This window comes from Nylanderia fulva, unplaced genomic scaffold (genome assembly GCF_048542155.1).
Source record: "Nylanderia fulva isolate GAGA-0341 unplaced genomic scaffold, ASM4854215v1 Scaffold308, whole genome shotgun sequence".
NCBI lineage: Eukaryota > Metazoa > Arthropoda > Insecta > Hymenoptera > Formicidae > Nylanderia > Nylanderia fulva.
The window spans coordinates 82,452-109,892 of record NW_028190377.1 but is presented as its reverse complement, the minus strand read 5'-3'; the positions used below and the strand labels follow the sequence as shown (position 1 = coordinate 109,892).

At 39.9% G+C, this 27,441-nt stretch overlaps 1 protein-coding gene, 1 long non-coding RNA gene and 2 pseudogenes across 2 annotated transcripts; 1 reads left to right on the top strand and 3 right to left on the bottom strand.

Annotated features, from left to right (window-relative positions):
- Positions 1 to 2,040: 2,040 nt before the first annotated feature.
- On the bottom strand, positions 2,041 to 2,743 carry LOC146722497 (uncharacterized). The gene is made up of 2 exons (XR_014925139.1): positions 2,194 to 2,743; positions 2,041 to 2,102 (listed from the first exon to the last, which is right to left on the bottom strand). It is a non-coding gene; the product is annotated as an uncharacterized LOC146722497 (long non-coding RNA).
- Positions 2,744 to 5,155: 2,412 nt separating this feature from the next.
- On the top strand, positions 5,156 to 10,324 carry LOC114940776 (uncharacterized). The gene has a single exon (XM_085484691.1). It carries the CDS (start codon positions 5,156 to 5,158, stop codon positions 10,322 to 10,324), a length of 5,169 nt encoding a protein of 1,722 aa, XP_085340817.1.
- An 11,783-nt stretch (positions 10,325 to 22,107) lies between these two features.
- LOC146722496 (zinc finger MYM-type protein 1-like) lies at positions 22,108 to 24,179 on the bottom strand (annotated as a pseudogene).
- A 1,514-nt stretch (positions 24,180 to 25,693) lies between these two features.
- LOC146722495 (uncharacterized) lies at positions 25,694 to 26,378 on the bottom strand (annotated as a pseudogene).
- Positions 26,379 to 27,441: the final 1,063 nt, after the last annotated feature.

Sequence of the window (27,441 nt, the reverse complement as noted above, 5' to 3'; positions counted from 1 at the left end):
AAATAAATCATTGTAAACCTATGTAGAGAATTATATGAAAAATTATCCATTGTAAAGCCATGTAGAATCTTACTACAAAAGTAATGACATAAAAAAATTGCACCAAGTGAAAGTAGAAACTTGTACCAGTGGAAAATTAAAATTGCAAACATATATAGAGTCGTACAATAAACTAGTAAAAATTTAAAATTGCGCAAATAAATAAAAATTTTTACAAAAAATTAAAATTTAAAAACTTATGTAAATTTATAATTAATATAAAATAAAAAAAAATAAAATTTTAGTTAAAAAACTTGGCGCACTACTAAATAATATTCTAATGATATTAAAATTTAATTATTTGTTACTTTATAACTTATTGCAATTAAAATATATTTTAATATATAACGATAAAATTAATGAGGTCGCCAGTGATGAGTAAAACCATACAAATTTATTGAAATTTCGACCTAACTGGCCAGTACAATTTAATTACAGAGAACCCACTTTTTCTGGCAGATATCTAAATTTCCTTTTTAACCATCCCCTTCAATACAAAATCAACACGATTAGAAGTTTAGTCGACAGAGCTTTATTACTCTTAAATGAATGCTTTCACACTGATAACATCAGAATTATTACGGATATTTTGGTCAACAATTGCTTCCTGAAACCTTTCATTGAACTACATATTGAGAAGAGAATGAAAACTCAAAAACACCGTAGAGAATAGTTGATGGTTAATGACAATGGATGTAAAAAGTTTAATACAACATTATTGTTACCGATATAAAATACCTTATATAAAAAACTTGAGCGAAAATCTGAGTATTGCGTTAAAAAGATGTGGCTTCGACATTGTTTATACTATCCCGAAAAAATTAAATAGATTAATCAAAAGAGGTAAAGATAAGATCAACCATATGAAAAGAACTGACGTTGTGTATCTGATAGAATGTAACGATTGCAATGCAACATATACAGGGTAAACAAAAAGACAATTAGCTACACGCGTAAACGAACATTGTAGAAATATTAAACAACATCATAGCAGTTTTAACGTAATTAGCAAATGTTGTGTATGTGAGGATCACCAAATAATAATATTCAGTATATTGAAAATAGATTTACTTTAAACAGAAAGTCCGTTAAACGGGTACAGTATTTTTCGCGTGTGTGTCGCTCGACTGCTCCGATATATCTCCTCCCTTCGAGCTCCCTCCTGAGAGCTCTTCCTTGTCTTCTCGGCATCGCTATCGTCACGCACGTGTCGTGAACTTATTCGCTGAGCCTACACGCGTGCGCGTATTACTTTAAGCGCGCAAATATAATAATCTCACGCATATCTAACACCCTCTCTTGTTATCGAAAGCTTCTACTTCTCTGTACGCTCGGAAAAGAAATCTGGGCGTCTCTTAGTTCTAGCAGAGCGACGCTGAGTTTCTAATATAGTTTCCCTATTAACATCTTGGTTGGTCTGTGAGGAAACTGGCGCAACATTTTCTAGCACCTCCGGAGGATTCTCCGTGTCTGGCGTTACAGGACTGTTCGAGCGTACCGGTTCCCGAGACTGTTCAGAATCCCAATAATAGTGGTCGTTTTTTTAACAGCTTGTAGGAGTATCTTTTCCGATTTTGCGCATCTGATTTACGTGTCTTTCCCAAGAGCGGCCATCGTCTAAACGGATTGTATAATGCAGTTTCGCCTTTCTTGCCGATACTACACCGAACTTCCATTTTTCTCCCCCGGAATAATTCCGACACGCAACTCTCTCTCCGCATGCAAATGTTTTTACATTTTCTATAGTATCATACTGAGTATTTAAATTACTGTTTTGCGGAATCATTAGGTCTAGTCTAGTGGATATTTTCCGATTTAGAAACATTTCCGCTGGGGTTTTGTTAGTTGACGCATGCGGCATTGTTCTATATTGTAATAATAATTTGTTTAATGCAAAATTAATATTTTTAGGATCAATTAAAATTAATATTAATCAAAATTAATATTTGTCGCTAGTGGTGAAAATAAGCTTAAACGACTTGACTACGACGTAACTAGCAATTTTATTTGATTATTTCACGACGTTTCGACCATTTGGTTGTGGTCCTTTTCAAGTGAAATTTCTACAACATAATGTTACACAATATTTTTTAACATACGAAAACTCATTTAAGTGTTAAATTAATAAAATAAGTATAAATTTTATAAACATACCATCAATTAAACCGAGGTTAACATAACATCACACCGGTGTTATTTGAAATCGAAAGTTAAACGTTAAAAGAGGAACACGTCCCATCGTTACGATGTTAAAAGTTAAAAATTAAAAGAGGAACACGTCCCATCGTTATGATGTTTCGTCAACGACTAAACTTGAAACGCGCCACTAAACAATCTTTATTATTTTGTCGTAAATGTTTGTCAAATTCTCGGTGTCTTTCTGTAGGTTAACTGTATTGTCATGCTTCTTTATGAAGAACATTTCAGCAATCTCTCTCTTTCTTACATGTTTCTCGTTATGTAAAATTGTCGGTGATTTCCAATCAAAGTTATGCCCAAAATCACATCTGTGTTTGCTCAAAACCGAATGATTAGACTCATGTAATTTAATATTGCTGGCATGTTCCTTCACTCTAGTGCATAAATGTCTTTTTGTTTGTCCAATGTATGATGCATTACAATTTTCACAGTTAATCTTGTAAACTACATTCGTTTTAATATCATTAGTTATTAAATCTTTACCTCGTTTTATCAGCCTATTCAACTTTTTTGGCAAATTATAAACGACATTTATGTTAGCACTATTAAGTGACCTTTTAATACTGTCGCTAACGTCTTTAACGTATGGGAGTGGAATTACATAATTCTTATCTTGAGCCGAATTCACATTAACGTTATTATCTAAATCATTACTCAAACTGTCGTTATTATCCGCATTGTGACCGTTACCATTCCTGTTGTTATTCAGTACATTAATTCTTTTATTTACATACTTATTAATAATATGATCCGGAAAACAATTATTAATTAAAATGTTCTTTACAATCTCAATATTCGTATTATGAAATTGTTCGTTAGAAAGTAAAATTGCATGGTCTACTAAATTGTAAATCGTATTAATTTTGTACTTAATAGGATGACTCGAAAGAAAATTGATGTATCTGCCAGAACATGTAGGTTTCCTAAACCAATTAGTTGTCAATTTATTCCCATTGCGGATAACTGTAGAATTTAAAAAATTAATAGAAGAATTGGTCTCTATTTCATGTGTGAATTTTAAACGTTCATGATAATTATTAAATGTACTTAAAATTTCATTTATTTTAGAGTTAGGTAAAATAACAAAAATGTCGTCCACATATCTATAAAAAGTCTGAACTTTAAAACTTAAAGAATTTAAACAATTTGTTTCCAAGTCATCCATTACTAAGTCAGCTAGTATCGGTGATAGAGGGGATCCCATAGGGCTTCCATAAATCTGTTCATAATACTGCTCGTTAAATTGAAAACTAGTTGAAGTAAGTATTACATCAACAGCGTATAGGAACTGTTGCAAATTAAATTTAGTTTTTAGACTTATGTCACTCCAACGACTTTCAATTGCAGAAAAAACTAAATCTTTTGGAATATTTGTAAACAACGAACAAACATCTAAGGAAATCATTACGTCATCGTCATTAACCCTTGTATTTTTAATAGTATTCACAAAAGTCCAAACATCCTTAACATTAGAATCCGGTTTCTTAACAGACTTAACTAATATCTCATGAATGTAACTGGCAATATTATAAAAGGGACTGCCTAATGACGATGACGTAATGATTTCCTTAGATGTTTGTTCGTTGTTTACAAATATTCCAAAAGATTTAGTTTTTTCTGCAATTGAAAGTCGTTGGAGTGACATAAGTCTAAAAACTAAATTTAATTTGCAACAGTTCCTATACGCTGTTGATGTAATACTTACTTCAATTAGTTTTCAATTTAACGAGCAGTATTATGAACAAATTTATGGAAGCCCTATGGGATCCCCTCTATCACCGATACTAGCTGACTTAGTAATGGATGACTTGGAAACAAATTGTTTAAATTCTTTAAGTTTTAAAGTTCAGACTTTTTATAGATATGTGGACGACATTTTTGTTATTTTACCTAACTCTAAAATAAATGAAATTTTAAGTACATTTAATAATTATCATAAACGTTTAAAATTCACACATGAAATAGAGACCAATTCTTCTATTAATTTTTTAAATTCTACAGTTATCCGCAATGGGAATAAATTGACAACTAATTGGTTTAGGAAACCTACATGTTCTGGCAGATACATCAATTTTCTTTCGAGTCATCCTATTAAGTACTGTTCGAAAATCGAACGGCTAATTGTAAACTGAAAAGACTTAAGAACATCATTGCGTTAAAGCTCATGCAAATCGTGACATGCAACATGCATCATGCATCATTGTTTATTAATATTCTTTAAAATAGCGCTCGGCCGCACCGGTATACGTATACCCCGCGCCTGCGAAAAGAAAGCGTTTACGTTAAATCACCGATAATTGTAAACACCGCGGTCGCGCGAGAGGGGATACACTTTAGTTCCGATAACAACAAAAAGATTATTTTTCTAAAAGTAAATAATTACACAAAACGCTCTTTCGACCTCAGCAAAACGATAGAATAAAGAGGATTCTTCTCGACTATTCTAGAAACACGGGCCTATAAAAGCCTCCTCTCTCGTGGTCACGGTGCTCTTCTCCGATTGCTCGTCGTGTCAAGAGTGTGTTGCTACTGTTAGAAAAAGATCGCTTGTCTTTTTTTCTTTACCACGTCTAATTACCGTTGCTTGCGGAACGTTTAATTATTAATTACCGACTCGGCTATTTCTTTTGGATTCTCCTAATCCGTTAACTTTTTGTAAATTCTGTGCGGTTTTCAGTATTTGTAATTTTCTTTGTTTTTAGTTAAAATATAGTTATATTAAACGATACGTGTTTGTCGAGTGTCGTGCTTCGCCGTCTTCTCGCTTCCGACATCCTTATCCTGCTTTCCGTCGCGCACATTATTTTTGGTCCTTCGAGCCGGATCCTCCAGAACCTCCTGTGAATCCGGTGCCACGGAAGCGTAGAGTTTTTCAGTGTAGGTGAACAGTGCATCTGAAAATAAGACAGTGTCAGAGATGGCAGACACAACGACTATAATTACCAACGCCACCGCGCTATATGGCAAGATTTCGCGCGCATACGATAACCTTCGTAAGCTCGGCGAGGCCAACATCACACTCGGTGCAGTGGAAGCCCGGCTTCTGAATCTCGACAAACTGTGGGAGAAGTTCGATGCGATGAATGATATCTTGGCTGAGCGTGTAGACGAAATAAAGCATGACGTCTATGCTAAACAGGACATACCTTCACTCGGCGAAGAGTCTTATCTAGTGAACAAGGGCCTGATGTTGGAGATGCGGCGTACTCTCCAGAAGAAGGAACGCGCCGCTGCCTCTGCTACTTCAGAGACATCACCATCGGCGCCTCGCACCACGCTACCTCAAATCCAGCTGCCGACCTTTACGGGAAGATACGAGGATTGGCCGGCCTTCCGAGACCTCTTCGTCTCCCTCATCGGCCAGGATAAGACGACGAAGCCTGTGGAAAAAATGCATTACTTGAAGAGCTGTGTCAAGGGCGAGGCAGATCTTCTCATCAGAGACCTCAGTTCTACCGAAGCCAATTACGAGCGAGCCTGGCGAACTCTAAGCGACTACTACGAAAATAAGCGCTTACTAACCCGCTCTTATTTAACGAATTTTTTAAGCCTGCCAAAGATGAAGGGAGAATCCTCTACTGAGCTTAGGAAGATATTCCACGGCATCAAGACTACGGTCAGCTCGCTGGCGAGCATCGACCGGCCAGTAGGGAGTACTGAAGATCTCTTTGTGCACCTCGCCGTTGACCTTCTCGATAGTCGCTCTCGCCGCGAGTGGGAGACCTCCATCAGTGAAACGAACGAGCCTCCGCCATACGCTCTGCTAGAGCGATTCCTTGAGCGACGCCTTCATACTCTGGAGTCGTTGCCCTCGACGAAGATCGACGTCCCGTCCAACAAGGCCAGCGGGAGTCAGTCGAGGTCGACTCGTACGCACCATGCTCGTAAGCTGGACTCAAAGGAGCTCAAGGGAAACACCAGAGGACGCTGTTCAGCCTGCCAGGGTGACCACTTCGTGATGCTGTGCGACGCTTATAGGAAAATGACGGCCTCAGAGCGCAAGCAGCACGTCGAAGGCAACGACTTGTGCGGAAACTGTCTCGGCCGACACAAGATCAAGGAGTGCGCCTCCAAGAAGAACTGCTCTGCGTGCAATGACCGGCATCATACCTCACTCCATGATGCCTACCGCTCATCGGAGACCGTCAAAACGGCGCACGTCAGCAAGGGACCGGTTCCGACGCCTGTAGCGGTACTTTTGGCCACGGCGCGCGTTCGCGTATGCGATCGCTATGGTTCCTGGCAGTCCGTTCGCGCCCTCGTCGACCAAGGCTCGGAATCCTCCATTGTGTCGGAAAGGCTCACCCAACGCTTGAGGCTAGCACGGAGCTCCGTTTCGGTTTCCGTGTATGGAGTCGGCGGGAAAAAGACAGGCGTCTCAAAAGGTAAAGTGGTACTCACCCTCCAGTCTCTTAGTGGCTGCCCTTCCATCACCGTCCACGCCCTGGTGCTGCCGAAGCTGACCATCTACGCCGGCGGCTACAACGGCGGCGGACAAAACTGGCCTCATCTTCAGGGTCTGGAGCTCGCGGACCCTGATTACCGCTCAGCTGATCCGGTTGACATCCTCCTTGGCGCGGACGTTTACGGTTCGATCCTCTGTCAGGGCCTAAAAAAGGGAAATCGACATGAACCAATAGCTCAACAAACCACGCTCGGCTGGATACTGTCAGGCGTTGTTGGTGAGACGACTACCGGACATCACGTTTACACTCACCAATGCCGAGTTGAGGACGACGTCTCTATCCTTGTGCGACGCTTCTGGGAGCAGGAGGAGCTTCAACGGCCTTCACAACTCTTCTCCAAGACTGACCAGGAGTGCGAGGATCACTTCCTGCGACATCACACTCGTACAGCCAACGGTCGATATGTGGTGAGACTGCCGACGATCGAGCCTCTGCCTGATCTCTCCGCCACTCGACGCGCCGCCAGTCGGGCCCTGCAACACGTCAGCAAAAAATTAGAACGAGAAAATACCTTCCGCAGCATGTACGTGGATTTCATGGAGCAATACTTGGACCTCAACCATATGAAGCCGGCTCCCCTGTCGACTACTGGATCTCTACAGCGAACCTGCTACCTTCCTCACCACGGGGTCCTGCGCGAAAGCAGTGCCTCTACTAAGTTGAGAGTGGTCTTCAACGGTTCGAGCTCTTTGGCCAACGGCGACTGTCTTAACCGATTCCTGATGACGGGACCCAACCTGCTTCCCGCCCTAGCTGACATCCTACTACGGTGGAGAAGGCACCGCTTCGTCTTTGCTACCGACATTGAAAAAATGTACCGGCAAATCCTGGTGCATGCCGATGATCAGAGCCTGCAAAGAATATTGTGGAGGAAGGACTCGGAGACAGAGATCAAGGAATATTGGCTGACTACTGTGACTTACGGTTTAGCCTGCGCTCCATACTTGGCCATCCGCACGCTGCATCAGCTCGCCGTGGACGAAGGCGATCGTCATCCTGAGGGAGCCGCGGTCCTCCGCTCCGACGTTTACATGGACGACATCCTGTCTGGAGCTTCTACCCTACAGGAAGCCAAGGAAATCCTCCGACAGCTTGTTCTGGTCTGCAAGGCGGGAGGCTTCCCTCTGAAAAAATGGTCAGCTAATCACCCTCAGTTACTTTCGACATTACCTACCGAGGACTGCCTCCAGCAAGAGGCAAGATGGTGGCTGCCTGGAGAAAGTCATGCCACCCTGGGATTACGGTGGCAACCTTGCGACGACCTCTTCTCCTTCGCCACCAGCCAACCAACGCTGTCCACGATCACAAAGCGGTCAGTCTTATCGTTGACAGCGAAGCTGTTTGATCCGCTCGGTTGGCTGTCTCCCACGACTGTTCTCGCCAAGACTCTAATCCAGTCTACTTGGTTGCTCGGCATCGACTGGGACACTCCTCTTCCGGACGACCATGAGAAGGCCTGGTTACGCTTCCAAGCGGAGCTCCCTCAACTGGAGAGACTGCACGTTCCTCGATGGCTGGGCGGAGGATCGACTGACTGCCGCCTGGAAGTCCACGGATTCGCTGACGCCTCAGTCCGTGCCTACGCCGCTGTGGTGTACCTAAAAACCGAGAAGAACGGGGAGTATGGAGTTACGCTGATTGCCGCCAAGACGAAAGTTGCTCCGCTAAAACAAATCTCCTTACCTCGGCTCGAATTATCAGCCGCAACTCTTCTGGTCCGCCTCGTTCAGCAAACGCTGCCTCTCATCGGAGCTGAAAAGGCGCTTCTTCATCTCTGGTCAGACTCCACAGTGGTTCTCGGCTGGATCCGTGGACATCCTTCTTCCTGGGTCACATTCGTTGCCAACCGGGTCAGCGAAATTCAGACGTCGCTCCCCGACGCTCTTTGGCATCATGTCCCTGGACGCGAAAACCCGGCCGACTGCGCCTCTCGAGGCTTCTTCCCTGGAGATCTTGAGGCGCATCCACTTTGGTGGCAGGGTCCCTCTTGGCTGAAAACGGAGAGCGGCTCTTGGACTGTCTTCGGAGATGATCCCAGCAACGTCGAGCTACCAGAACGTCGAGTCCGTTCGCACGCTGCAGTCTTGGACAAGCGAGGAGACGAACCGGAGCTGCTACTCCGATACTCGTCCCTGCAGCGACTCCTTCGCATCACCGCCTGGTGTCTCCGGTGGTTCCGACAACGCCGACGGCAGCCCATCCTTCTCAATCGCGACGGCGGGGTAGACGCTGAAGAACTGCATGACGCGCTGATCCACTGGATACGGCTCGTCCAAGCTGCAAATTTCAAGGACGAGTTAAAATCGTTGCGAGGACTGACATCACTGCCCAACCGAAGCCCACTCAATAAGCTCAGCCCGTTTGTGGACGATTCGGGCGTTATTCGCGTCGGAGGGCGTCTACGACATTCTCAAATGTCTTTTCAGGCTACCCATCCAATCATCCTACCGAGTTCGTCGCGAATTACTTACCTCGTCATCGATGAGCATCACCGACGATCGTTGCATGGGGGCACCCAGCTGACCCTGTGTTCCATCCGTCAAGAATTCTGGATTCCTCGTGGACGATCCCTCGTCAAAAACCACATTCACCGCTGCGTTAGATGCCTGCGATGGCGGGCGGCTACAGCACAGCCTCTCATGGGTGACTTGCCTGCACCCCGAGTGACGCCAGGAAGACCATTCCTCCATACTGGCGTCGACTACGCCGGACCCGTCTGGCTGCGAAGTGCCAAAGGCCGCGGGCAAAAATCTTCTAAGGCCTTCATTGTCGTTTTTATCTGTTTAGGTTCCAGGGCCGTCCATCTTGATGTCGCCTCGGACTACTCGGCCGACGCCTTCTTGGCATCCTTGCGTCGGTTCATCGCTCGGCGAGGTGTATGCCACACGCTATACAGCGACTGTGGGACCACCTTCATAGGCGCCGACACTCAACTCCGAGACTTATTCGCAGCCACAAACCCTGAAGGCCGTCGCATCGCCTCCTTCGCTGCTCAGGAACAAATTCAGTGGCGGTTCAACCCGCCGGCTGCGCCCAACTTCGGTGGCATCTGGGAAGCGGCAGTCAAGTCAATGAAGCACCATCTTCGCAGAGTGATAGGAGAAGCTACACTTACCTACGAGGAGATGGCCACTCTCCTCTCCCAGGTCGAGGCTTGCCTCAACTCTCGGCCGCTGCAACCGCTGACCGACGACCCGGAGGACTTCAGCGCGCTGACGCCCGGCCATTTCCTCATCGGCTCCGCGCTCTCCGCCGTCCCCGAACCGTCGCTGACCGAGGAATCGTCGTCGCGCCTCTCCCGGTGGCAGCTTCTACAAAAGATGAAAGATCATTTCTGGTCTCGATGGTCTCGCGAATATCTGCACACGCTGGCTCATCGGCCGAAATGGTTCAAAATAAACCGGGAAGCTCGCGTCGGTCGACTCTGTTTAATCCGTCACGAAATGACCGCTCCAACGAGGTGGCCTCTAGCGCGCATCATCAAATTGCTCTCCGGAGCCGACGGACACGTTCGCGTCGTCGAGGTTCGCACCGCCACCACTGTCTTGACCCGACCCGTTAGCAAACTCGTTTTCCTTCCCGACGCTGACGAACTGCCACCTAAAACCCAAAGCGATTAGTCAACTCATCAACACTTAATTTGCACCGTTACAAACTAACTCACATCAATCACACAAATCACAACTACATTCCACTCACTATTCCACTCTTTGCATCGCTGCAATCTTCTTATCACTCCACTATTCGTTTCATTACTCAATCACGGTTAAAATCACAATCCAAATTGTCGCGTATTCCTCGATGCGTTCACCGACACGCGTATATACTGCCGCGCTCGAAAATAAACAGCCGTTCGATCCAGAATTCCTTGAGCTAAATCCGTCAGAGCACGTGCGCTCCACGTGCCCGTCATTCGCGAGAGCGTGAATAGGCGCGCCCCCTCTCTCGCACTTCTTGTTCTATTGCAGGTATACTGCAAGGCGGGCGGAATGTTCGAAAATCGAACGGCTAATTGTAAACTTAAAAGACTTAAGAACATCATTGCGTTAAAACTCATGCAAATCGTGACATGCAACATGCATCATGCATCATTTTTTATTAATATTCTTTAAAATAGCGCTCGGCCGCGCCGGTATACGTATACCCCGCGCCTGCGACAAGAAAGCGCTTACATTTAGACCGATAATTGTAAACACCGCGGTCGCGCGAGAGGAGATACACTTTAGTTCCGATAACAACAAAAAGATTATTTTTCTAGAAGTAAATAATTACACAAAATGCTCTTTCGACCTCAGCAACACGATAGAATAAAGAGGATTCTTCTCGACTATTCTAGAAACACGGGCCTATAAAAGCCTCCTCTCTCGTGGTCACGGTGCTCTTCTCCGATTGCTCGTCGTGTCAAGAGTGTGTTGCTACTGTTAGAAAAAGATCGCTTGTCTTTTTTTCTTTACCACGTCTAATTACCGTTGCTTGCGGAACGTTTAATTATTAATTACCGACTCGGCTATTTCTTTTGGATTCTCCTAATCCGTTAACTTTTTGTAAATTCTGTGCGGTTTTCAGTATTTGTAATTTTCTTTGTTTTTAGTTAAAATATAGTTATATTAAACGATACGTGTTTGTCGAGTGTCGTGCTTCGCCGTCTTCTCGCTTCCGACATCCTTATCCTGCCTTCCGTCGCGCACAAGTACAAAATTAATACGATTTACAATTTAGTAGACCATGCAATTTTACTTTCTAACGAACAATTTCATAATACGAATATTGAGATTGTAAAGAACATTTTAATTAATAATTGTTTTCCGGATCATATTATTAATAAGTATGTAAATAAAAGAATTAATGTACTGAATAACAACAGGAATGGTAACGGTCACAATGCGGATAATAACGACAGTTTGAGTAATGATTTAGATAATAACGTTAATGTAAATTCGGCTCAAGATAAGAATTATGTAATTCCACTCCCATACGTTAAAGACGTTAGCGACAGTATTAAAAGGTCACTTAATAGTGCTAACATAAATGTCGTTTATAGTTTGCCAAAAAAGTTGAATAGGCTGATAAAACGAGGTAAAGATTTAATAACTAATGATATTAAAACGAATGTAGTTTACAAGATTAACTGTGAAAATTGTAATGCATCATACATTGGACAAACAAAAAGACATTTATGCACTAGAGTGAAGGAACATGCCAGCAATATTAAATTACATGAGTCTAATCATTCGGTTTTGAGCAAACACAGATGTGATTTTGGGCATAACTTTGATTGGAAATCACCGACAATTTTACATAACGAGAAACATGTAAGAAAGAGAGAGATTGCTGAAATGTTCTTCATAAAGAAGCATGACAATACAGTTAACCTACAGAAAGACACCGAGAATTTGACAAACATTTACGACAAAATAATAAAGATTGTTTAGTGGCGCGTTTCAAGTTTAGTCGTTGACGAAACATCATAACGATGGGACGTGTTCCTCTTTTAATTTTTAACTTTTAACATCGTAACGATGGGACGTGTTCCTCTTTTAACGTTTAACTTTCGATTTCAAATAACACCGGTGTGATGTTATGTTAACCTCGGTTTAATTGATGGTATGTTTATAAAATTTATACTTATTTTATTAATTTAACACTTAAATGAGTTTTCGTATGTTAAAAAATATTGTGTAACATTATGTTGTAGAAATTTCACTTGAAAAGGACCACAACCAAATGGTCGAAACGTCGTGAAATAATCAAATAAAATTGCTAGTTACGTCGTAGTCAAGTCGTTTAAGCTTAATATTTTTAGCTTCGCACTTCATTCGCTTTAGTGCTTGTTTGAACGTTTGAACAAAACGTTCTACCTGACTGTTTGTTGCAAGATTAAAGGGTGAAATACGTTTATGTTCAATTCCATTGATTTGTAAAAATCTTTGAAATTCTGAAGAAACAAAAGTTCTACCGTTATCGGTTACTATTACTTTTGGTAATCCGTATGCTGCAAACATTCCTCGACACTTTGCAATTGTCGTTTTTGCAGTAATGTCTTGGACTATATGTACCTCGGGCCATTTTGAAAAAGCGTCGACCATGAGCAAAAACATTTTTCCTGAAAATGGCCCCGCAAAATCAATATGTACGCGTTGCATTGGCGCTGATGGCGCTTCCCATAAATGTACTTCTACCTTTGGAGGATTGTTCTTATGACTATTAGAGTTTGCACAATTTCGAACCAAATTTTCTATGTCTTTATCAATGGCTGGCCACCAACAATGGCTACGAGCCAACCCTTTCATTTTTACTACTTCAAAGTGTCCTAAATGCAATTCTTTTAATACTTCAGCTTGTAACGTTTTTGGAATGTAGACACGCGATCTACGCATAATTACATTGTTTTGTAAACTAAACTCGTTTTGCTCGATATTAAAACGCTTTGATTTGTGTATTACTTTCCCGGTCTGTAATGCTTCTAGTAATTCTATTATTGTTTTATCTTTTCGTGTTTCTATCTCTATTCTACTCGCCGTTACAGGTAAGGTTTTGATTATTTCCAATTGATACGCATCTACCGTATCCGCTACCGTTTGTGGCGCGTCCACGGGAAGTCTGGATAAGCAATCCGCATTCGCATGCCTCTCAGATTTTCGGTACTCAATTTCGTAATTATATCCTTGTAGAAAAATAGCATAGTGCTGCATACGCATCGCTGAATATATAGGCAGACTCTGAGAAGGCGAGAAAATTTGTACAAGCGGTCTATGATCTGTTATTAACGTGAACTTGTTTCCGTATAGAAATTGAACAAACTTTTTAACAGCAAAAATAATTGCAAATGCCTCCTTGTCGATTTGGGAGTATTTTGATTGTACCTTTGAAAATGTTTGTGACGCGAATTGAATAACCCTCTCAGATCCATCAGGATATCGGTGTGACAACACGGCTCCGACTCCGTACGAGCTCGCGTCGGTTGCTAAAACCAACGGTAATTTCGGGTTAAAATGAACCAGCATTTGTTTACTTGTAAACGCCGCTTTAGCCTTGTTGAATGCCGTTTCGCATTCTTTAGACCATACAAAACGTACCTCTTTTTGCAATAATTTATTTAAAGGATGTAAAATAGAACTTAAATTTGGTATAAATCTACCGTAATAATTTATCATGCCTGTAAAAGCCCGTATTTCTGATACATCTTTAGGCCGTGGCATATTCTGTATTGTTTCGATTTTTCGATTATCCTTATGAACACCTACCCTATCGACTACGTAACCACAATAATCAACTTTATCTAAAAAGAATTTTGATTTCTCTAAATTTATTCGAACATTGAACTTGTGTAATCTACTTAATACTTCCTCAAGTCGTGTTAAATGCTCCGTATCTGTACTACCCGTAATTACAATATCATCGAAGAAAATTGCCACGCCCGGTATTCCTTGTAAAATGTTTTCTATTTCGCGTTGCCATATGGTCGGACCGGGCGCAATTCCGTACATCATACGATTTACTTTGTAAAGTCCCTTACTTGTACTGATCGTTAGCAACTCGCGATCCTCGGGTGCTATTTCTAGTTGTAAGTACGCTTGTTTCAAGTCGATTTTTGAAAATTTTTTTCCATTGGCAAGTTTCATAAATAGCTTGTCAACTGCAGGAAAAGGGTACTCATTAACTATTAAATGCCGATTTAGCGTAGCTTTGTAGTCACCGCAAATACGAATTTTTCCATCCTTTTTCAAAATTGGCACGATGGGCGTAGCCCACTTAGATGACTCTACTTTCTCAATAATACCCGCTTGTTCTAATGTGTCTAGCTCCTTTTCAACCAACATTTGTAATTTAAAGGGAACTGGTCGAGCTCGCACGAAAATCGGAGACGCGTCTTTTTTTAGCTTTAAGTGTACTTGTATGTCCTTAATTGAAGCAAATTCTGAAGAGCAAATATTTCGATACTTCTCTAATATTGCTTGTAGCTTACTTTTTGCGTCTACTGTTACTGTATTTACTTGAGCATTACAGGCTAAAAAAACGTGCCCATTAAATTGCCTAATTCATTCGCGTCTTAATAATGGCTTTCTGACTCCGCCTATTAAATAAATATTCAAATCGTTTACAATTGAATTATTGTACTTAGCTCTGACTGTAATATATCTTTTACATTTAAGCGCGCGCCCGCAAAATGAAATTAAACGCAAATTTGTATGACGAATGGTTGCTGTTGGGAAAAGTTTGATCGCTTCAGACTCACTCATTACTGTAACCGCCGCTCTACTGTCTAACTCGAACTCGACTTTTTTTCCTTCAATCTCCATTGACAACAGAAATTTGTCGCGATAGTTTGCATGCTCCAAACTGAGCATTTCCTCTAAATTGTTAGTGGAGAACGTATTCTTGAAGCAGACCACACGTAAGTGCCCCAGTTTCCCACAGCTATGACAACGTACGCTCCTGTCTATATTACATTTATTTGCCAAATGACCTTTACCGCATCTAAAACATTTTACATTAGTATTTTTGTACTGTTTATTTTCTTTACTCGCCTGTCTCGAATTTTCGAATCTCGTGACCTCCTGCTTCGGCCGTTTATCACCTGCATTTTTCCTTGGAGGTTTTTTCCCTGCCTTGAGATACGCCACGCCGGCTGCCTCCGCACTCGTTTCCTTCATCTGCGCTGAGCTCTTGTCGGAGAGTTCCATTGTAACCGCAGTCCTGACAGCCTCATCGAAGTCCAGGTCCGTCTTTTCTAGCAGCCGACTCTGATCCTTTTTATTGCGCAGTCCAAAAACCAGTTGATTCCGTAGTGCAGTGTTAAGGTAGTTGCCGAACTTACAATGTATGCTAAGTTTCCGTAATGCGGCAACGTATTGTTGTACAGACTCATCCTCTTGCTGTTTCCGCTGGTGGAAAGTAAAATTCTCTGCGATTTCCAGCGGCGCCGGCGCGTAATATTCTTGTAGACATCTCACTAAGTCGTCGTATCGACCAGTGAAAGGATCGATCGGATCAAGTCGATCACTTAGCATGTCAAATGCCGTGGGCCCCACGTAATGCAGCAAATACGGGACCCTAGCCTGGTCCTTGATTCCGAAAATCATAAAGGCTCCTTGAAGGCGTTGCAGCCATCTTTTCCACGTCGTATTCGCCGAGTCAAATGCTTCGATTACAAGAGACCCGGGTATGGTAGCCTGTGCCATGATCTGCCCCTAAGCGGTTTTAAAATCTTCGCTCCACAATTTGGATTTTGACTTACGTCCTCGTATGACAGCGTCGCCGTTATCCTCGTATCACGACTCGTAGCACGAGCCGTTGTAGCCCGGAGCACGTGGCGATCACGCACCGATCAGTCGAATCCGCCGCAGCGACGAAAATACGTCTTGCACAAATAAATCTTTCTACGTACGCGAGATTAGAATAATCCCATCCTCATCGCCAAAATTGTTGTGTATGTGAGGATCACCAAATAACAATATTCAGTATATTGAAAATAGATTTACTTTAAACAGAAAGTCCGTTAAACGGGTACAGTATTTTTCGCGTGTGTGTCGCTCGACTGCTCCGATATATCTCCGCCCTTCGAGCTCCCTCCTGAGGGCTCTTCCTTGTCTTCTCGGCATCGCTATCGTCACGCACGTGTCGTGAACTTATTCGCTGAGCCTACACGCGTGCGCGTATTACTTTAAGCGCGCAAATATAATAATCTCACGCATATCTAACAGCAAACATCGAAAAAAATATGACCATGATTTCAAGTAAATGGAACCTAGGATTTTGCATTGTGAAAAACATAGAAGGAAGAGAGAATTAGCGGAGATGTTTTTTATTAAAATATTAAAGAATAACATTAATTTGCAAAAAGACACAGAAAATCTAAATCTGATTTATGATAAGTTGATCCACAGTATATGATTGTCTATTTATTTATTTATTTATTTCGTTGTATTGTAGAACTTTGATATTATTGTGTTTTTAACGTTTGACTTAAATTGATTTACTTGTCTCCGGTTTAACATTAATAATTTTACTGTTGTCTAATTAACATCTTGAAAGGTACATTACATTATTTTTATATTATTTTAAATTTCTTCGTTAACAACTTTGTAAATTATTGTTTCATATCTTAATCATTGTATATTTTTATTGTGCAGTTACACTTGAAAAGGACCCGTACTTAAGAGTCGAAACCTAGTGTTTCTAATTAAATTGTACTGGCCAGTTAGGTCGAAATTTCATTTAATTTGTATGATTTTAATATATATTGCAATTTTAATTTTTCCCTGGTACAAGTTTCTACTTTCACTTGGCACAATTTTTTTTTTATATCATTACTTTTGTAGTAAAATTCTACATGGGTTTACAATGGATAATTTTTCATACAATTCTCTACATAAGTTTACAATGGTTTATTTTGCATAGAATTCTACATGGGTTTGCAATAATTCATTTTTCATAGGATTCTACATGGGTTTGAAATGGGTAATTTTTTGTTACTGGCCGTTCCCTGAGCGCCGTTAACTGGGCGCCTTTTTTTTTACCTTTTTTTTTAAAAAAGGTAAGTTTTTAGAGATTATATCATTTATTGTATATGATAAACATCTAAATAAATGAGCAAAAAACCCGTCACCACCTCTGTCATATTTCAAATTAAAATACGACGGTCCTCTTTGCTTACTATAGATAAAAATAACTATAAATTTGACATATATAAGACAGGCAATAAGAGCCAAATCGCGGATGACAGTGCGTTATCCTAAACGAAAATAAATTTTTTCGTTAGAATTAAATACCTTGTGCACAAGGCACCAAATTTTACTTGGACACGGCCAAGATCTAAAATTGGAATAATCTCTACAAGAGATTTTTAATTCCATGTATCCCCTATTCCCCCTAAAGAAATAAATGCGAGAGAAAAATATAGATCCGAAAGTCGCAGAATCGGGAATCGAACCCGAGACCTTTCGCTTGCCGGGCGACTGCTCTTCCAAAATTGGAATAATCTATATTTTTCTCTCGCATTTATTTCTTTAGGGGGAATAGGGGATACATGGAATTAAAAATCTCTTGTAGAGATTATTCCAATTTTAGATCTTGGCCGTGTCCAAGTAAAATTTGGTGCCTTGTGCACAAGGTATTTAATTCTAACGAAAAAATTTATTTTCGTTTAGGATAATGCACTGTCATCCGCGATTTGGCTCTTATTGCCTGTCTTATATATGTTAAATTTATATTTATATTACAGAGCCTAGTTAAACTCTTAATTTATACACGCTGGCTTAAAGGCGTTTATTTACCAACATTAATATTGTTACGTCCCTGATCTTTCATCCCCTGAATATCATCCCTTGTGTCGTGGAGCTTCATCGTTAAGGGGGGTTGTTTATTGACAACCGCCCGGTGGTTGTTTTCAGGCTCCATGACAGTTTTGGTCTAGCTGTCATCTCGTACGGACGTGACTTGACCAGAGAGCAATCTTCTTTCTTTCGCGTGTACATTAGTCATTGTATTTCATCATTGTATAAAGGATCATTTCTTCATAAGAGAGTGTATTTATTTCGCGAGCCGCGAGTGAGTGAGAGTGTGTGCGAGAGACGTCTTTTGCGAGAAAGAACGTCTGGAGGACGTAACATTTTGGGGGCTCGTCCGGGATCGGATCGAAGGAATATCTCACCGCAGCGGAACGGAAACGTCGAGAATGATACATTCCCGAGAATTACCCGTTCACAAGCTCCGTCTCGAACGACTGGCAGCGAGGAATCAGGAGAGCAAACGGGCTCGTTACCGGAAGTCGCAGGAGAACCGGCGGTAACAGAATCTACAGCTCTTTGGGTTCTCCTTCTTGAAATGCGAGAGATGCGACAGGAACAGACTCGTCGAGAGGACGAAATTGCGGCGATGCTTCGTCGTCACGACGAAGAACTTCTAGCCTTGAAGGAGATTCATTCCCGGCCACAAAATCTACAGCTAAGTCCTTCTAATAATAGAACGTGTGGAAATTCGGGTACGCATTTTTTAAATGAGAGGGAGAACGATTTTCGCGCGATATTAGGGTACAAATTAAAACCTGATACTTATGACGGGACAGTATCACTTCGTGAATTTTTCTCGCAGTTTAACTTAATTGCTCAAGCAAATAGTTGGGATGATACGACAAAGACTGTTGCACTCGCTTCGAGTTTGAGGGGAAAAGCGCGTTCAGTATTAGAGACGGTAGAAGACGTGTCCAATTTAGAATTCAACGAATTAAAATCAAAACTTGAATTGCGTTTTGGAGAAGGACTCTTATCACAAAATTATTACGTTCAATTTACAAATCGGAAACAAAAGTTTGGGGAAGATTTGGCAACATTAGGTTCGGAACTTGAAAGATTGGTTCGCCTTGCGTATCCCGGGTGCCCACACAAAATCCGAGATAAAATCGCCTGCGCGCAATTCATTTCAGCGATATATGATAATTTTGTCAAACGAACTTTACAATTAGAAAATATAACCTCATTGAGTTTGGCAATTGAAAGGGCAAAAGCCATAAAAATAATTCAAGGGGAGTGTTACGAAAGAAAGAGAGGAAATTTTAATTTTAATAAAAATTTTTCGAGTATTGAAAAAAAGAACGCGCAGGGTAATAAATTAGAAGGCGAACGGGATGAAAGAGATAAGAAAGAAAAGAACGGAAAAGGAAATTGGCCAGGCAGCAAATTTAGCGCCGGCCAAAGAGAATGTTGGACGTGTGGGAAAATCGGACATTTCCGGTACGAATGTTCTATTGAGAAGGGAAACTTGGTTTAGCCGAGCTTACCGGGGAGAGTTTGGCTTCCGTGAAAAATTCCTCGGAAGTTATATTAAATGTAAATAGAATTAAGGATAATGATTATTTCATTTTTAAAGGAAAAATAAATGATAAAGTATGTTCTTTCAAGGTTGACACGGAAGATACCCCCCCCCTTGTCTGAACCGGAGGACGAAGGGAGACTGGGACTTATCTTCAAGGAATTTTGAAAGTCGATTGGGACCAAATTGACGGAGTCGCTCGGTAACCTGCGGCAGCAGCCCAGGGTAGGGCAGGAAGACTCGTCGGTGCCCTGGAATCGACAATTGATACAGTTGTACTGTGGACTTGGATTGGCGAATATAGTCCAACGGATGTGCGACGGGATCCAGAATGGCGGATTGTTTGGTAACCTGTGGCAGGAGCCCAGGGTAGAACAAGAAAATTCGTCGGAGTCCTGAGGTCGGCATCGGAATGCAGAGTTATTGTACAGCGTTGGATAGCCCTCTGTTTTTGATTGTCGGGACGACAATCTTGAAGAAGGGGGGCAGTGTTACGTCCCTGATCTTTCATCCCCTGAATATCATCCCTTGTGTCGTGGAGCTTCATCGTTAAGGGGGGTTGTTTATTGACAACCGCCCGGTGGTTGTTTTCAGGCTCCATGACAGTTTTGGTCTAACTGTCATCTCGTACGGACGTGACTTGACCAGAGAGCAATCTTCTTTCTTTCGCGTGTACATTAGTCATTGTATTTCATCATTGTATAAAGGATCATTTCTTCATAAGAGAGTGTATTTATTTCGCGAGCCGCGAGTGAGTGAGAGTGTGTGCGAGAGACGTCTTTTGCGAGAAAGAACGTCTGGAGGACGTAACAATATATATAACAGAGAAAAATATAGAATCGAAAGGATCTGAATAGCTCAGTTGGAAGAGCAGTCGCCCGGCAAGCGAAAGGTCTCGGGTTCGATTCCCGATTCTGCGACTTTCGGATCTATATTTTTCTCTCGCATTTATTTCTTTAGGGGGAATAGGGGATACATGGAATTAAAAATCTCTTGTAGAGAGTTATTCCAATTTTAGATCTTGGCCGTGTCCAAGTAAAATTTGGTGCCTTGTGCACAAGGTATTTAATTCTAACGAAAAAATTTATTTTCGTTTAGGATAACGCACTGTCATCCGCGATTTAGCTCTTATTGCCTGTCTTATATATGTTAAATTTATATTTATATTACAGAGCCTAGTTAAACTCTTAAAAATAACTATCTTGTACAACCATTTTTATTAAAAATATTTTTAAAAGATTTACAATTAGTCTTAGAATTTGCAATGGGTAACTTTTTGTTACTGGCGTGCCGTTAACTGGGCGCCCCTTTTTCCTTTTTTAAGGGATTACACAAATGTAAATATGAATATGTATTTATATTTGTATTGTAACGTCTTTTCTTGCTCCGAAACGCCAAGTTCGGACAGGGGAGCGTTCAATTTAAATATTCTACTAATTTGAACCCTAATACGGCAAAATTCGGTAATGAAAGAGTTAATTATTCGTACTTAGGTACGTTTGGTACTCACGGTACAGTTGGGCGCCAGGCGCATGTAAACGCGCCACGATACTAATGTGAACGGTACTTAAAGTCACTTCTCCAAATTTCATACAGAGTCGCGGGTCTATAGGATTGATGGGTCTATGGGTGAGAGAGAGGTATAGAGAGTCATACACGTGGTGTTAGAATTTGACATATATATATATTTGACACTTAAAACTAACAATGGTACATATGATAAGTATAATTGGACAATATAAAAGTAGGATAATATTAATATATACATTAGCGGTATGAACAACAATTATAGTAGTAATATTTCGGCGACTATGACGGAATGACGGAATTACGCTATTAATGTTTTATCAATAATAACAATGTTTAAATACTTTAACTAAATTTTTGATAATATTATACTAACAGAAATTATACGGAACAACAAAACAAGATTGGTAATTGATATACTTTTTAAACTTCTTTTCGCGGACACGCGGTACATATAGAGGTCAAAATTATAAATTCGAGACACGGCGCGGTATCCAAAACAAAAGGTAACAAATAAACAACGGCAATTTCGTGACTCTCTCGCTCGACTCTCTCGCCGAGTCGAAAAATGAAATATTTAACAAACTTGCAAAGAACGGCTGCACGCAAATTGCGAAAATCTACTGACAAGGGGACACTACACCCAGTACATCGAGAATCAGGATGCCAATTTTTTTGGTGATCCTAGAGGTCAAAAAAAGGTATACGTGTTTCGGCGTTTTGTCGAATGCTCCGTAGTTTTCGAGTAAAAAATTTTAAAAAAATCGAAAAGTGCAGCAGCGATTAAGAGCTAACTCGTAGGTCGCAAGTTCGAGTCCGTGTCTTGTTACTTTTTTTTTGTTTTATCTTACTAGTTTTGAAAAAGTGTTGTTGTTTAAATATATTTATTTATTTATTTAATAAAATTATTACGTTAAAAATTTTTTTTTCAAATATTTTGTTTTTATATCTTATTTTTATTTAAATTATATTTGTCATTATTATATATTATATATGTATATGTATATATAATTTAAATTTTATTTATATTTTGTAATTTTATTATTTTTAATACTATCTGCGTTTGCTCAATTTGTTTGTTTTATTTATTTCAAACACATATTCGGTAAATATTTTTAAAAGAATTATTAGTTTAATTAATTGTATACAGGGCCGGCGAAGTAAACTTTCCTAGTGTATGGAGTTCCACTTAATTTTTATAGAGCAAATGTAGCTGCTCTAATATTATTTTTTTAAATAAAATTGTTAATAAGCTCCTCCATATTTAAGTTATCGACAATGTTTTGGTGAATATACAACGTCGCGACATGATTTAGACGTTTCTGGAGCATTGTCGATCAAAGATAACTTTTTAAACGTCTTAAATCAGAAAATGATCTTTCATTTGAACAAGACGATACAGGGATTGTTAAAAGAACGCGAATAAATTTTGTATATTCAGGTACAAGATCTTTGATTTCGGGATTATCTTGTAAAAATTGCACTACATCTTTCAAGCAATGTAGTGTTATTTTTCGTAAATTTGTAATCTCTAAAAACATTTCTCGATGTAATTGAAGCTTTTGTTCATCAAAATCATTTTCTGATTTCGTGTCAGATTTTGATGTCGAGTTATAAAACTGACTTATTTCGTGGACTCCAACATTGTTTTTACCTATCGCAAAATCTTCAAATGAATTTATGAGCGTTATGGTTTCTGAATTAAATCGATTGTTCATTGACATCATGGTTTGGTCAAAAATTTCGAAGTACATCTTTCGATAATAATTTTTCGGCATATGAAAATTATGAGGGTTACTAGTACTGCTTTCCTCAAGACGCTTAGGTACATTACGTGGTCGACGTACTTTCGGTTCTCCTAAACTTAGTGCACTAGCTCCTTGCATAGAATTATGCCATATAATATCGAATTTTGATTGTCGCATTTGAGTAAGACTATCAATCACTGCCCTAACTTTTTTATGAGATTCGTTTACACTTAAATTTGATTTTTGTAACTCAGTGTTTAAAATCTCAATTCTTTCGAAAATGTCTATTATCAAGGATAACAAAAAGTAGAATTTAGTAGAAGGTTTCTAGATGGTTGATGAATCCTGCTGCTTTCGCGGATATATTGCAATCTACAGATCGATCGGAACTCATTTCTTCAAAAAATGCTAAGGCAGCTGCGTAATTATCTTTGTCGTATATTGTCTTCAAGGATTTAATCCGCATACACCATCTAAAAATAGTTTAAAATATGATTCGGTAAGTATACTCGTAATATAACAGTACAATAGATTACTTATCATTATGTACATTTAAAAATTGTTTAAAATTATTATTATACTTATTAAAGTAATACAATTTTTAGGAGTGAGGATTTTTTAATTAGCTATTCACACGTTTTGAAATTTATTTTATCAGGAATCAAATTTTGTTCAAGAAAATATATCGTTTAAAAAATCTCCTCATTTGTTCAAAAATACAATGAAATTGTCTTATATACAATATAATTCAAGGGTTCGATAAAAAATCTGGAATACTAAATTTATACAGATTTATTGAAGGAATTAAATAAGCTATACTAAATATACTAAATGCAGTTTTTACATAATAAATATTTATTTAAAGTAACCAAATATTTACATAATACAGGAATGATTAACTAAAATCAAGTTTAATATTTTATTGTATCAAATAAATACATGCTTACATTAAATAAATATTTATTTGGTTATATATATTTTTATCAATACATTCTACATTAAATTATATGTAAAATTGTTAAACTTTATCATATGTAAAATAAGTCACAAAACTGTATCTCTAATAATTATTATAATAGACTTTTCTTTAAATTGCTATGCATTTTTATCTATATTAAGAAAACGTTTTTTTCTCTGGCATTCATTTATTCCTTTCAATTGCAAATTATTATATTCTAAATTAAATTAAACAGTTCTTATTATCGATTAGATTCGTTTACCTTGTTGGACAAAAAGGAGTTAATGTGGGACTGTTTCCCGATTGCAGATTCTTGAATTGCGCTAATCGCTTTGGTGAGTCACGTATGAAGTTTATGACATCTTTTACGATACCAATGAAATTTCGGGCACATGGCACATGCTCCATGGCGTCTTGGACAACAAGATTGAGTGTATGTGCATTGCAATGCACATAAAGAGCTCGAGGTTTTATATCTCGTATACGTGTTTGCAATCCAGTGATCCGCCCACTAACATTTGACGCTCCATCGTAACATTGTCCTCTTAAATTATTAAATTTCAGGTCGTATCGAGTAAGCACGTCATTTACAATGTCAAATAATGTTTGTGATTTCGTGTTTTCCGTAGAATAAAATCCCATAAAAATTTCCCTTGTTGTTAAGTCGTCTAACGCTATCCGTATGCATATGGAGATTTGTTCTAATCTTGATATGTCAGATGTTTCATCCAGAGTTATGGCATAAACATCTGCTGATTTTATAGTCTCGAGATTCTCTCGCACCACTTGATTTGCAAAAAGTTCGAGGATTTCGTTTATGACGTCGTGATGAATCCATGTATGACCTGATCGATTTAGCCAAGTACTGAGTTCCGGGACGTCCTCTGCTCGCATTTTTAATATTTGAACTAAATTAGAGCGTTCGTCATTGTCACTCCCTCGCAAAGCTAATCCTTGTTTAGCCAATACTTTTACTGTGCTGAATATTTTTCGTAGAGCTACGCGTGCGTCAGCCATTTCTTTCTTTTTTGCACTAGAAAGAGAATAAACGATGCTTTGTTGCTGTAATGATGCTAAGGCTGCTGTAGCACTGCGATGTAATTCACTGTTTGTGTGAGCTCGAAATGATTTCAAAGCATTTTTCCACGTATCGAATCCTTGTTCGACATATGCGCGACGAGAATTTGCATAGGTATTAGAACTAGACAGTGGTAATATTTTATTTGCCGCTTCGACACAGCTTGAGCAAATGGCTTTCCCAGCACGATTTATTAATAACCACGGATAAACGGTTTGCCAACGTGAGAAAGCTCGTGGCATGACGTTGATCTTTAGGTTATTATTTTCATTCGCAACAACAGGCTGCGTATAAATTGCTTTACCGCAATTTTCTTTCTCAGAATTTAGATCACAGTTGTCACTACTAATAATATCACTGTTACACTCGATATTTTTTCGCGAGAATGGTATAAACGTTTGCTCGCTACGATTTTCCGATTGTGAACTAGAAGTTATGCCACTTGCATTACCACTGGTAGCGAATACAAGTCCAGATGCCGTCAGACCTTCTGACTCTCTCTTCCGCTTACCCTTGATGAGAAACTTGTCCATAATGGTAGTCTAACCGCCCCTGAATCTTTACGCACACAATAGTCACAATACCAAACACACGCAGCGCGCGGTTGAAATTTCTAAGTATGGCTGTTCAGGGTAGAAACCTGCCACAAAGAGCCCTAACCAAATATCACATTTTTATACGTTTAAATTTTTTCAAAAATTTTAATAACATTTTAGCCTTCGACAGTATATGGAATTTCATACATTAGATTTTTACAAGTATGGAATGTTCCATACCTTCCATAGTGGTTTCGCCGGCCCTGATTGTATACAGTACAAATACATTGGGAAAGAGAAATAAGAAAAGATAAGAATTTGTTTACAAATATTTACTGATTAACACTTGTTGCAGAACATTTACTGGGGTGATATACATCGTAAAAACAGTTGAAACAAATAAATCGGCGACAATTTGCGCAATGAATAAAAGAAAGTTCCCCACATGTACATTTATTTTTTCTTACTTCCGGTGGAAAGCAGATCTGATTAACGTTTGCGAATACGTTTCTCGTCGGAATTAATTTTGACGCAAACCACGCGTACTCAATTATTTCATTAAATAAGTTTGAAGAAAGTTGCGAGTGAATTAATGAGTGTATTTTGATAGCATCTTCGCGCGAAGAGAGCTGTCGGTTACTTTGCAGAACTTCTACAGAATTTTGAATTCTTTTGAAAATTTTTTACCTGCCGAAAAAAGTACACGTCACATAGTTGGCAGTATGGCGTACAGTGCGGAGGAATAATTTCCACCGTTGAAGTACAATTGCTTTCATCATCAGTGAAGACACTGTTGAAGTGTGCTGTGTCTGTTTGTCCTCCCCACGAATCCAAAATGAGCAGGAACTCCTCTTGATTGCAATAGAGTTTGATGATGTGATTGACGAATTCAACAAAGTGGGCTTTCGTCAATTTTCCTGATTTTGAGGCGGTAATATGTACATTGCCATAGATTTCTGATATTATTTTAATCGCCTCCGAGACACGAGACCCAAACGTTCCCTTCGGTTCCTGCATACACAAAAATACTTGTGGCAAAATTTTTCCTGAAGCAGTTATTACATATTGGGCCGTATATGAATGCGTAATTTTATTAAATTCTTCTAAAAAAACTTCTGTAGTTTTTTCGCCTTTATCGGAGAGAATTCGTCGCACATCAGCGCGGTACTCGCAACCAGTTTGATCAGTGTTTATAACAAAATCCCTTTGAAATTTTACAATTTGTTTAGCGATGCGATTTTGAAATATTTTCGCTTCATTTAATATTTGTGATATATCTAATGCATTTTTAGATTTAATGTATCGCGTTATTTTTCTTTGCCGAATCCTAAATGTTGATTTAAATTTGATTGCCCATGACTCGGATGCTGCAAACTCGAAATTTTCAAATTGTACTGCTGCTTGGGAAGCCCATTCTCTCAACATCCTCGTTGTTACTGGCTTCTTTTCCTTCCTGGCTTCTCGAAAACGATCAAAAGTCCATTCGTTTATTGTATCATATTTTTCTGTATTGCCACCACCACGCTCGATGTCTCGACGCCATGCAGTTAACTGACTTTTACTTTTAAGCGCTCTTCCTAACGTTCATGAATGGTCTTCAAATTCCACTTGGGGTGTTCTCTTACCATACTGACGATTTTTATTTTTGTTTCTAATGGGATAAAATTCACAATCTTTTGCTTCTTTTTTTCCGGTTCGTAATCACTTTCTTCTTGCAAGAGAACTGACGTACTGGATGAATATGTGCTACAAGTACCTGCTTCCTCCGGTGATGAATTGCATGGTTTCGATTCTTCTAATTCGTCTGCCGAAACAAAACGTGACTCTGAATACAACGGTAAATTACAATGCACGATAATCGCTCGCGAAAACGATTGACTGTTGGCGGCATTTTTCGGAGAGGGCTCGGTTCGCGATCTCGGAGTCGGCCGGCCCCGCGGTACGGTACTCAGAGTGAGAGAGAGGCCGCTCTCTCCTACACAAAACGAGACGATATTGAGAGACGCGGTACTGACGGTAATTACTCTAAGACTCCAACACACACGGTACCGACCAACATCTATCTACGGCTACCTGAGAG

What these genes read in the sequence shown, in the direction of transcription:
- LOC114940776 (XM_085484691.1), top strand. Translation starts at nt 5,156, where the DNA reads ATGGCAGACACAACGACTATAATTACCAACGCCACCGCGCTATATGGC.